Here is a 12,375-nt window from a genome sequence, read left to right as displayed (position 1 = left end):
TCCCATTTTGGCTGGTTGTTCTGTTTTCATCTTCCAGCTTTCTGATTTGGGTTGGGTAGGAAAGAAGATTTGCCTTCCCCCATTTTCTGCCAACACTCCTTTTTCGCCTTTCTTTTCCATTTTGTCACTGAGAAAAAATTCCTGGCAGCAAAGTCTTGCAGAAATTCTAACCAAATTGGATGTACAGTAATAAAAACCCCACTGACTCCGCAGTGCAACGATCAGTGTTCATTTATCACCGGCTGCCCCAAAGCGGTTCCATCACAGCCCTGGATCCCACTGTTTCAATGCAAACAAGGTACATCCATCTCACACCACGACAGGTTTCCTGGGAGCCCTACTGGCGTTTATTACAAACCACAGCAAACAGAATCATCCCCCTTCCCTCTTCTTGACCATTTTGCGGCTTTGCTGACTTTACAATAGAGTTATTTGTGATTGAAACCAGTAAAAGGGAGTATAAAATTGAGGTCCTGGGTAGGTTACAATTCAAAGCAAACTAAAGGGAGAGAAATGCCCAGCTCCTCATTCTTTGCAATGCTGTTAAGGTTGTAATGAACCGATGTACGGGTGTAAATCCCAGAGCGGGCAGCAGTGCTTGGCTGTGCTCCGGCCTCATGAGTACGGACGATAAATGCAAACCATTGAACCAGCGCTTAAATGGACAAGCAGCCTCTTGAATACTCCTCAGAAAAGACAATTAGCCCCTCTCCACCCCCGCTGCAGCAACACAGAATCGCAGGATGGTTGGGGTTGGAAGGGACCTCTGGAGATCACCCGGTTCAACCCACCTGCTAGAGCAGGGTCACCAGAGCAGATCACACAGGGTCGTGTCCAGGTGGGTTTGAATGTCTCTGGAGAAGGAGACTCCACAACCTCTCTGGGCAGCCTGTTCCAGGGCTCTGGCACCTCGAAGAAGTTTCTCCTCATATTCAGATGGAACCTCCTGTGCTTCAGTCTGTGCCCATTGCCCCTCATCCTGTCGCTGGGCACCACTGAAAGGAGTCTGGTCCATCCTCTGACACGCACCCATGAGATATTTATAAGGATTGATGAGATCCCCCCTCAGCTTCTCCTCTCCAGCTGAACAGCCCCAGCTCTCTCAGCCTTTCCTCATAAGAAAGATGCTCCAGACCCCTCAGCATCTTTATTAATATTATTAATCTCATGAAGCAACCTGATCACCTGCAAATGGACGTTAAAAAGCAAGAACAGTCCCATCAGCTTTCTGGATTGTCTGAGCCTTTGCAATATCCAGATAAATGCCATTTGAATGTTTTTTGGACACTTGTCAGCCTTTGTGTTTCATTATCTAGACCCTGATCTAGCACCAGCTCTGCCTGTGCCTCATTTTCTGCGTTGTGATCATGCACCAGGGAGCTGCCTTCCTGCCAGCTCAGCCCAGCCTATCTACAGCACTTTAAACCAGTGCTGTGGATGGAGTCGAGCAGAACACCAGCTCAGGGGATGCCCCTGCAAATTACGCTGCTGTTGTAACCTGTTCTTAAAGTTTTCACACTGTTTCCCAGACACCCGCTGCCTTTAAACTGCACAAAGACTGTGCTGTTTATGGCAGATGCAACAAAGGAGATACAAATAAATTACCTGGGACTTCCTTCATTTTATATCCAAAATAAAGCTGTTCTTTGAAAGCTGCTTTCCCGCTAACGTTTGTGCACTGATTGTAAGAATATAAGAGAAAAGGGCTTCCACAGAGCAGCAAAAAGACATGACTAGTTATGCAAGTCCACACGGCCAGGCCTTGAAGGTTCCTCCAAAACTTAAGCTTATTGCGTGAACTCATTACCTTCCAATTCACCAAAGCACTTAAGCATGCAAGTAGTCCTATTAAGAGTCCTATTAACATCAGCAGGACTAATCAGATATTTAAAGTTAAGTGTGCATTCAAGTGCTTTGGCCAGGTCAGAGCTTAAGCTGGGCTTAAGAACCTTCCCACAGCCAGTTCTAACACCGATGCTCAGAGCTCCTGCGGCATTCTTCAGCAAGACAGTCAAAGCACTTTACACACCAGCGTGACCCCCATATCCGCATATTGGTAACACACTGAGTCACAGCAGCACTTGGGGGTTGAGTCGGGAGGACTGACCACGCTTGCTGCTACCCACAGTTTTTCATCAACTCAGCGATAATAGTAGCTCCAGCGCATTTTCCATATAAATATAACATTTCTGAGATCAGGAGCTAGCAAGAGATATGGCTGGGCTGGGTAGGAGTCAGATGCTCTACAGAAAATGATGCTCTGTGAAGAATTGTTGTCCTCAATCATCCTAGGTTAGCAGATGCAATAACATTCTCCGTGTCTCGAAAGGTTGTTACTTTCTGTTCTCTTTCTTCTGGTTCCTCATTCCAATCCCTCAGCAGCTTTTCTGCAAGAGCTCAGTAGCACAGCATAGAGAATGGCCTGTAAAAGCTATAAAACCCCAAACAGGACAGGACAACAAGCCACACCTGTCATGCTGCTCCACATGAGCAAGATTTTTCTAATGACGCCGTTTGCTGATACATTTATCGAGTCCTAAAACTAAATGCACTTATTATTCTAGGCTTAACGCTGGTGACACCACTGGAATCAATACGAAACTTTTCCTCGGCTTTAATGAATGCAGGACCAGGCACCTTCTCTGTAGTGATGCTTTGGAAAATTATAGATGTGCTGAGGTGAGAACAGATGAGGGTCTGTGTGCACCAGCAGGAAATCCATCATCGACAACCCTGAGAAAGTAAACAGTGGGAGAGAGCTGGGAAAACGAGAGATTCTGGGTGCTGAAAGAAAAAAGCAAGCCAGCTCCCAACCAAGCTGACTATATTAAAAGCATTTGCTTTCAGGAGGAAGGAGCAGAGTAGATGTGAAATGTGACAAATGGGAGAATATCACATTAAGCATGGAACCTTCAAAAGGATTTTCCTGCAATGGGATGAAGTAAGTGTTTCAGAAAATGAACTGATATGAATTCTGAGTCTTGTCTCAGACTGGCTAAATGTAACATCATTTATTGCCACTTTATATTTGCGTTTGAGCTCTATGGTTTTCCCTGAAGAAATGAGTAATAATATTTAACATAACTGGCATTGTGAAAACTTTAAATTATTCATCTGGAAAAGGACATGCAGCCCTGCTGTAATTCCCACTTCACTGCCACGGTGCATGTAATATATTGTGGTTCAGGTGCTGCAAAGTGCAAACCATAAAAATTTAAAATACTACTTCCTGGGATTATTAATAATGAAGAGTCTCTCACTCAGAGTGGCTTTCAGATTGACAGAAGAGATAAACAAAATGTGTTTCTCCTACTAAGGAGAAAGGTTTCCTCCAGGTTCAAAGCTGGACTTTGTAGTCCCACAAAATGGTTGTAATACACCCCTCAGTTCCATGTGGATTAGTCATGCTCACTTTTAAATGAAAATGAGACTCTTGGCTTCCAAATACCTGCCTTTCTTCATTCCTTGCGGAGAGAGAACAGAAAGTGTACACTCATTCCTGGCACTGATGTGGGGGTTTCTTTTGCCTTCGTTACCCAAATGAGCATCAATGTGAAATCCCTTAGAGGGGATGGCGGGTACTGATGGGAGCAACGCGGTGACCTCCATGCTTGGCACTAAACCTGCTGTGACTGAGTCACTTCCTATGCTTATATATTACAAGACCAGGGATGGCTAAAACCACCTGCTCGCACACAACATTCTGCAGTGACCTCCAAGCCCTAATGCTCACACACAGCCAGCATCAAAGAGCAAACAAGATGTGCGCATTGCCAACAGTAGCTGAAGTTCAAACACTTAGCAGTAAAAAAATATAGGAAAAGAGATGCAAGAATCTCATGTTTCGGGGCTTAAAACAATCTCTTCCTTTGCAGGCTTAGGGTGAAACATTCATAGACGTGCAGCTCCACGCCTGCAGCAGCACCCCCTGTACCTCCTGCTGCCTCTTGCACTGGCTGCTGCCACAAACAGGACACGTTGGACTGGACGGACTGAGCAGAGACCTTATCACTGTCTGCAATTCCTGAATGAGCTTGGAGCATGGAGGGGGTTGGTCTCTTCTCCCAAGTAGCAAGTGACAGGACAAGAGGAAACAGCCTCAAGTTGCACCAGGGGAGGTTTATATTGGATATCAGGAAAAGATTCTTCCTGTAAAGGGCTGTGGGGCATTGGAACAGGCTGCCCAGGGCAGTGCTGGAGTCACCATCCCTGGAGGGGTTTAAAAGGCGCTTAGACGAGGTTCTTAAGGACATGGGTTAGTGCTGGAGTGAGGTTATGGTTGGACTTGATGATCCTGAGGGTCTCTTCCACCCAAAATGATTCTACGATTCTATGACAAGTCATCAGAGCCTACCTGCAATCACTGTGCTGCAAATTCAAGGAGTTTTAGACAATTAGGTCTTTAAAAACTGTCCCAAATAATTATGAGTTTATCCCATCTCATGGGTGAGAAAGCTGTGCTTCCAGATCTACAGGATGAACACATCCCAGCAGGCACACTTCCCAGAGATTAGAATTACAACTGGCATTTGGGATGTATGTAATGGCAGCCCGCATGGCGTCCTAGTCACTATTCAAATACGTGGAATATCTGAAACATCGAGCAGCAAAAGGAAAGTAAAGAAAAAAAGGATGCCCAGGGATCAAATCCATAGTCAATGGAGAAAGCCACAGTCAGAAGAAACACTCCTTTTTTTTTTCCTGTATCAGCTCATTTAATGGATGTTGTGCTGGAAATGAGTTTCACAGAGGGTGGTAGAAAAAAGTGGTCTCCTGAATCAGTGCCAGGATATTCCAGGCATAAGGAACATCACAAAAGGACAAAGACAGCAAATGTAATCAGCCCTGGCATCACCGATGAAAGGCAGCACAGAAAGCACAGGCTGCACTGGGAGCTGAAAGCAGCTGAGAAGGGAAAGGCACAGCTCGCAAGCACAAAGGGAGCTTGGAAATGATTCAGCTAAGTCTCCCTACAAATCCCTAGGTGACCATAACCATCAGGAACCCACAGGAGGCTGCGAAGGGGTGACAAAAATTGATTTCAGTAGGTTCAGCCAGGAGAGGGTATAGCAAAGCAGACAAAAGAATCAATCACTGCGCTACAGTGATGGCAGATTGGCCACGGTAAATTAGCAGAGCCCCATTGATTTCATCTAAACTACACTGATTTACACTCGTCAAGAATCTGCCCAGTCTTACTTTCCAGACCAGTAAGTAACTGGTATGCAGGGTTCACTTCACAGCCTTGTTGAAATAACGTCCACCTGCAGCAATGGGCTTTCATGTTAGAATAGAGAATAGATCACAATGGGCTTAGTCAAACGTCCATATCTTAACACATTTCTGTGTCCATTCCTGCTGTTTCTGCAGAACACGGCTCTGGGATTGCAGCGCAGACATGACGGGGTTTAAGGGATGCAGTGGAGCTCACAAAACCAGCCATGAGCTGGCTTTAACCAACCTGACCCGGACATCGGCAGCAGCGCAGTTAGGGAGAGAAATTTCTGCCCAGGCTGCACAAATCCTGAGACTTCCCACGCTCAAAACCAGCACCGTGTTTTCCGTGTGCAAGAGAGGCAGCCGAACGCTGCGCCGGGTGTGAGCGAGGGCTGCGAGCATCGCGTGGGCTGCGGCACAGCCCGTGCCCCGCGGCGCAGTGTGCTCCGGGGAGGGACAACCCCACAGCGGCTGCGTCCACGGAGAAGGAGCGTGAACTGCCCAAAACCCCGAGCAGGGCTGTCCCAGACACGTCAACAAAGTAGAAAAGGTTACCCCAGAAGCCCCACGCTGCCAGAGTGCGCATTGCTGCATTTATTATAGCTCGATAGGCAGAGGCAGTGTTTACATTCAAATACACATTTAGAGGACAGATGGATTTGCGTAGTGCAGAACGGGGACAGATTTCGCAGGAGAGGAAGGCTCAGACCTTGGTATTGGTGGGGATTAGACAGAGTATCCCAAGTGAAGAGAGGAAAGGATGGGGAAAAGCAGGATGGCCTGACACTCCTTCACATTTGCAACGCTCTCTTTTTATTCCTTTCTTTTTTTGCACGCTTCTTTTCCCTTCGCATCCTCCTCCCTTTCACTCTTCCTTCCTTCAGCCGTCACCATGACCAGCCCTGTCCCACCTCCCCTTCTGCCATATGCTCCATCCCACCAAACTCGGTGGGAGCGCAGACACGGCCCTCGGCTGCAACAGGAGCCCCCCCAGACAGTGTCACGGGGGACTGAGCCTCCCCCGGCCCCACATCACGCAGCAGCACCCCAAAACCAGCCCCATGCTTCCCGCCGGGGAGCACCTTGGGGCTGGCTGGAGCTGCTGTGCAGAGGAAAGCCTCACGTCAGTATTTCACGGCAGAGCCGCAAGTAGTCCCCCAGGTACAAAAGCACTCATCCGGCGTACTATTAATTATGCCTGCTCAGCTGGCCAGGACAAAACATTATCTTCTGTTAAACCGACAGGGAGAGGCTGTGAACACAAGGGACCCCCCCGATCTTCAGGAAGCCTTGATTACTCTGCGTAAATGCCGCGGTCTCGGCCGCTCGGAGAGGGACACAGCCAGGGACGGCAAGAGGCAGGAGCGCGGGATGGGAAGAGCATCCGAAGAGCACAGTTACACCTATTTTTTCTTTCTTGGGCTGGACGGCAGGAATTCGTCACCAAATAAATGATTTCTCAAGCCTCCAGATGCATTCAAAATCAAGAACAATGGAGCACATGATAAGCCTTCTGCAGCCTCCACCACAAAAGAGACGCCGGATGTTTTTTGCAGCCCTGACAATAGCTTTCGCGTACTTTTGTGTTATGCAAAATTAGGGGTTTTACTGCCAGAACAGAGACATTTCCTGCTGGATTACACTGAAGCAAGCCTATGAGACCAAGGGCTCCCCAGTTGTTGGTCTCATTTAAAATTGCAGCGAAACAGTGTGGTCCCAGAAAAGCTGCGTGTCTTTCAGTATTCTCATCAGAGACACACGTAACAATCACTGCCGAAGCAGTTTGTCTGTGCCTAGGAAAACAAGCGAGCAGCCAGCCTTTGCCCCTTTGGTCCTAAAAGCAAAAAAGGCTGCTTCTTTTTTGCTTTTTGAATACAGTAGAAATTAAATTCAGAGACATAAAAAGCCAGGTGAGGGGCTTGTGGCCGGTGACGGCCATTATTCCTGTTACATGGAGGGATTTCAGATCAACAGGACACACAAGAATGATTGAAGAGCATCTGTCTTTGCTTTCTGCAAATGCCACCCCAGCAAGAGAAGAGGGAGGCAAGGAAAATGCTTGAAGATAGTCAATAAATATAAATACACAGCAGGCTTAGCACCCTAGGGGAGAAATCACTGTCCCGGGGACATTTCTCCCATGGCAGCCACACAACTGCTGACAGAACAAGGAGAATGCTGATGCTGCAGGAGGAACAGCACGAGCCTTGGGAAGAGACGTCCTCGTTTGGTGGAAAAAGTCCGTCCAGTGGCCAATAATTTGGAAATAGAAAGGTTGCCAAATTCAAGCTTCCTGAATTTCTGCCTGGATTTTTCCAACAGCATCGAGGTGGAAGGCGGAGGGAGCTGCTAAGCTCACAGCGCTTCGAAAAACAAGCCTGTTAGGAAAGCATCCCCAAAAGGACAGCCAGCAAGTTTTACCATACCCTTAAGAAAGTGTTTCCCTCTATTACTCCCTCCCCCCCAGAGGATTTCATACAATCAAAGAGATGGGCTTCAGGGATTAAACCACATGCGCTAAAGCCTCATTTTTATACTCTTTCACTGTATCCTTTCTCAGAAAGGGGAGCCAAACGCAGGAAATATTTTGAAAGAGATGAAGCTCTGGTGAAACACCTGCAGAGGTTAATGCTTAGAGTCACTCCGAGTGACTCCCAAGTGATCCAGTTAGAAAAATATCCTTAAAATGATGAAAATCAAGTATTTACAGCCCTTAAATCACAATTTTCAGTTTGCAGATTCCACGGGCTTTGCGGGGTGCTATTAAGGATCTGCAAAGGTAAGAACACTGACAAACAACAGGTTTACTTCTCTTCAACTTGCATGCAGGTGTCTAAGGCTCAGTGGGAAAAAGCCTATAAATGAACAGAGCTCGCAGACCTTTGCCATGTACTGTACACAGACGAGGTGAAGTCATTACTGCACACCGGTGGTAACAGCAGTTGCGTTGCTTTATCCCCCCCTTAGATTTGACTCACAGGACACGCCAGGGCATGCCAGCTCTGTGTGTGATTGCAGCAGGGCTGGGACCGTTGCCGCCTTGTGGTTAACGCTCAGCAGCAAGGGCTTTGCATTTCAGAAAACCAGCGAGCAAAGCCCTTCTGAGCTGCTGCACCCAACGCCAGTCCTGCTTGGGCTCTGCTCACTTATGCATCATCCCTTGCAAGAGACACAGGAAACATCTTGGCTTGCATTCTCACTTGTCCAAGCTAAAAATCAACTACTGGCAGGTTTTAGGAATAGATAGAAAAATAGTCAAATCAATTTTAGGGTTCTTTTTAATTTTTCTAACCCAGCATCCTGACTGTAAGGCAAGTCCAAGCACAAATACACTGTGAAAGACTGGAAATCCACGTCTACTCTTCCTCAGGCTCACAGTCTGAATTCTGCAGCAGCTTTGCTTTCCTAACACAAAGCCGAAATTTCCCCCTCTCACTTAACCTTTGTCCAAGCTTTTCACCTGAGGCTCAACTCCTTATTAGCAGGTCTTTAAACAGCCCCTCTGCCCCAGGGTGGACTTACCCCTACAGAATCTGTTCTACAAAAAGCTAAGGAAACAGATTGTGAATTATTTTGCTTTTATCATAAATAACCTCTTCTCCTTGCAAAGATTTCCAGTCGCCGTTAACTCCAGGCCTCCTGCACGCAGGAGCTGAAGCACAGCCTGCAGAAATCAATAGCAGTGACTCTAATGAGTTCTGAATCACGCTCTGCACTCCTGGAGATACATCTCACTCTTCCAGCAAAGAAAAATATGGATGTCAGGAGGTGCATTGACAGTAATGTATGCTAATGAAGGTAATGTAACCTAACAACATGTGAATTATTGATGTAGGCATGTTTAAACAGAAAAATCAGCAAGGAATCACACCAGACTGATACACTCCGGTGTTTGTTCACCAACAAGCAATTGGAACACGGTGGTCATGAGAACACTCATTACCACTTTATTAGCTTGAAAGGATTTTTGTTGGTTTATCCATGTCTCGTCTGATACATGAATCATTTAAATTTCACATCATGTGACAGGGTGTGATCTCAATGAGCTGTTTGTACCGGCATCAAATGAGTTACTTTTACACATCCCTAGTTTCCTCTGAGCCTTTCAGATATTTATGATAAATCACACTGCTTTGCTTGAATTATTTTCCTTAATCTCATTTATCAGAGTCATAGATAAGGGCCGGTTTAGTCTCTCATTCACAACAATTCATGGAAGTGTAAGTATCCTTAATGCAGCGAAGTTACTCTGGATTGCCACGAGGCACATGGAGAATGGAACCAGCTCCTTTGACACGGCTCTGGTTCCCAGGATGTCAAGGCAGTTGACTCAGCTCTATCATAAAATAAACATAATTTATCTATCTGGACAGTTTTATCACATCCATCATCATGTTCTCCTGGTGTATTTAGAGAAAATTCATTTTGTACCACAGTAAAAACAGGATACACATTCAATAATCATCAGTGTTAATTTTACTATTATTCCGTTATCCTGTAAGATCTAATCATTCCGTCTGTACTTTCGGGTGAGTTGGCTCCATCTCTGTGGCATCTGGGAACTACATTGCAGACAGGCTTTGTTTTTGTAAGGACTGTCAGGGCACACAGATTTTTACAGTCTCATCATGTCCTCACCAGGTTATATTGATACGCACCATCACTGCACCGACAGAGACAAAAGATTTCCTCGTACATACTGCATCTAAAAAACCCCAAGCACCGAAACGCAGCCCACGGCAAATGCACATTTCAGGGTATTTTAGTGTTGCGTTCAGCTCTGACAGCGGTGAGTGGTCAGGGGACAAAGCTGTCCCACCCAGGGCATGGGGACACAGCCACAATCCTCAGAGAAATCACATCCTCCACGCCCAAATAAGCTTTGCAAAGCCAGAGAAAATCAAACAAACCTTAACTGAGATCATTAAAATAGCTGCTTATTTCAGAAGAGTTGTCACGTTACTCTCAATTAATGTTACTGATAATAATAACACACTGTAAATTGTTCCTCAGTTTCTGCAGCGTTTGCAAGAGAAACACACCAAGGCTTTTCCAGTTATATTTATGAAGGAACATTTGGGGTTTTTTTGAGGAGGGAAGAGATTGGGGGACAGCTGTGTGCTTATTTGCCATATTAAAACAGGTAAACACACTATGAAAGGAAACCTCTTTTATTTATTGAATAATCACTATGCCTCTTTCCTATAACCACAGACCAGTAAATCACCAAGACATTGAAAACCAAGGGATATATCTGTGTGCATAATCATGCAGAAGTGCCATTCAATTTCGTTTTACCTTTTCCGGAGCTGGGAACTGCAGGTGATTTACTTCCAAAGGTGTGATCAAAGGAACTGTCTGAAAACCATCTTCGGTGGATGGCTGTTTGTTGTTCTTGTCGTTCAAATTACTCCCCAGCTTCACCATTCTTGGACCTTGCTTTCCAGACCTAAAACCAGCGAGACGAGCGGTGTCACAAGGGAAGGGGGGGATTTCTGCCTCGCCCCGCTCGGTTTGACTTGGCGCACGGGTTACCTGGGCTCGCACACCTGGGTATCCAGACACACCGCGTCCCACGCCGCCACTTGACCTCCCCCGTGCGTTTTGCCTTACGCAGACACCCCCACACCCCTTACGACCCACGCACGGCTGCTCACAACGCTCCCACCCCCAAAGCACCCCCAAACAGCGGGGGGACGGGGAGCACTCCCCGCGGGCAGCCCGGCCCCACCGATGCTTTGGACACCCAGCACACCCCCCCTATATTTTTCTATTTTGCATCCCCAGTGAGGGCGCAGAATCACCCCCCTCTTGCAAACTCCGCACCCTGGGAGACTTGGGGGTCCCCCCTCGCAGCTCCCCCTGGGGGTCGCGCTGCAGGGGGGGATGCTGGGGATTGGGGGGAGGGGGGCTGCGGGCACCCCCAGCGCCCCTCCCGCCGCCCCCGAGCCCGTACTTACTGCAGACCACGCGGTGACTGGCGGCGGCTCGGCCCGGGCGCTGCGGCGGAGGGGGGGGCGGTGCGGGGGACGGCAGCGGCTCGGAGAGGCGGGGGGAAGGTTTCCGTTACCGTTCAACGGGCGGTGCCGAGGCGCGGCGGTCGCGGTGCTGAAGGGACAGCGCTGCGCCCTGCGCTCGGCTGCGGCTCCGCAAGCGCGACTGAGGGCGGGCGGCGGCTCCCCCGCCCGTTCCCACCTCCCGCCGCCGCCGCCGCCCGCCGCGCGCGCGCACGCCCCGCGGCCTCGGGCACCCCCTGGCGGCCCCGCAGAGCACGGCCGCGCGCCCCGGGAGGCGGGGGCGCCCCCTGCAGGCTGGCGGGGGCGGGGGGGGGAGTGCGGATGCGGGAGGGATGCGGGGACGGATGGGACTGCACGGGGGGGACACCCGCGGCAGCTGCAGCGCTGCAGGGGTCAGAGAATCCCAGAATGTCAGGGATTGGAAGGGCCCTGGAAAGCTCATCCAGTGCAATCCCCCCATGGAGCAGGAACACCCAGATGAGGTTACACAGGAAGGTGTCCAGGCGGGTTGGAATGTCTGCAGAGGAGACTCCACAACCTCCCTGGGCACCCTGGGCCGGTGTCCGTCACCCTCACTGCAAAGAAGTTTCTTCCCAAATTTAAATGGAACCTCCTGTGTTCCAGTTTGAACCCATTACCCCTTGTCCTATCATTGGTTGTCACCGAGAAGAGCCTGGCTCCATCCTCCTGACACTCCCCCTTTCCATATTGATCCCCATGAATGAGTCACCCCTCAGTCTCCTCTCCTCCAGCTCCAGAGCCCCAGCTCCCTCAGCCTTTCCTCACACGGGAGATGCTCCACTCCCTTCAGCATCTTTGTTGCCCTGCGCTGGACTCTCTCCAGCAGTTCCCTGTCCTGCTGGAACTGAGGGGCCACAACTGGACACAATATTCCAGGTGTGGTCTCCCCAGGGCAGAGCAGAGGGGCAGGAGAACCTCTCTGACCTACTGACCACCCCCTTCTAACCCACCCCAGGTACCACTGGCCTTCCTGGCTACAAGGGCCCAGTGCTGGCTCATGGTCATCCTGCTGTACCCCAGGACTCCTGCATCCCTTTCCCCTACGTTGCTCTCTTAACAGGTCATTCCCCAACTTACACTGGAACCTAGGCTTGTTCCTGCCCAGATGCAAGACTCTACA

General features: G+C 48.9%; 1 protein-coding gene across 2 annotated transcripts in view; it reads right to left on the bottom strand.

Annotated features, from left to right (window-relative positions):
- NSG2 (neuronal vesicle trafficking associated 2) overlaps positions 1–11,373 on the bottom strand; it is a 34,636-nt gene extending 23,263 nt beyond the window's left edge. The window contains exons 1-2 of one of the 2 annotated variants that reach the window (XM_065029539.1): positions 11,178–11,373; positions 10,516–10,666 (exon numbers count right to left, since the gene is read on the bottom strand). In XM_065029539.1, coding sequence (XP_064885611.1) covers positions 10,516–10,644 — 129 coding nt within the window. In that variant the 5' untranslated portion in view covers positions 10,645–10,666; positions 11,178–11,373. Of the gene's footprint in view, positions 1–10,515; positions 10,667–10,752 lie in introns of both variants that reach the window. The other variant, XM_065029540.1, reaches the window with a different exon arrangement.
- Between the last annotated feature and the right edge of the window lie 1,002 nt (positions 11,374–12,375).

Source organism: Columba livia, chromosome 14, assembly GCF_036013475.1.
Source record: "Columba livia isolate bColLiv1 breed racing homer chromosome 14, bColLiv1.pat.W.v2, whole genome shotgun sequence".
Classification (NCBI taxonomy): domain Eukaryota; kingdom Metazoa; phylum Chordata; class Aves; order Columbiformes; family Columbidae; genus Columba; species Columba livia.
The sequence above is the reverse complement of the archived record's forward strand: the minus strand, read 5'-3'. Positions and strand labels throughout refer to the sequence as shown.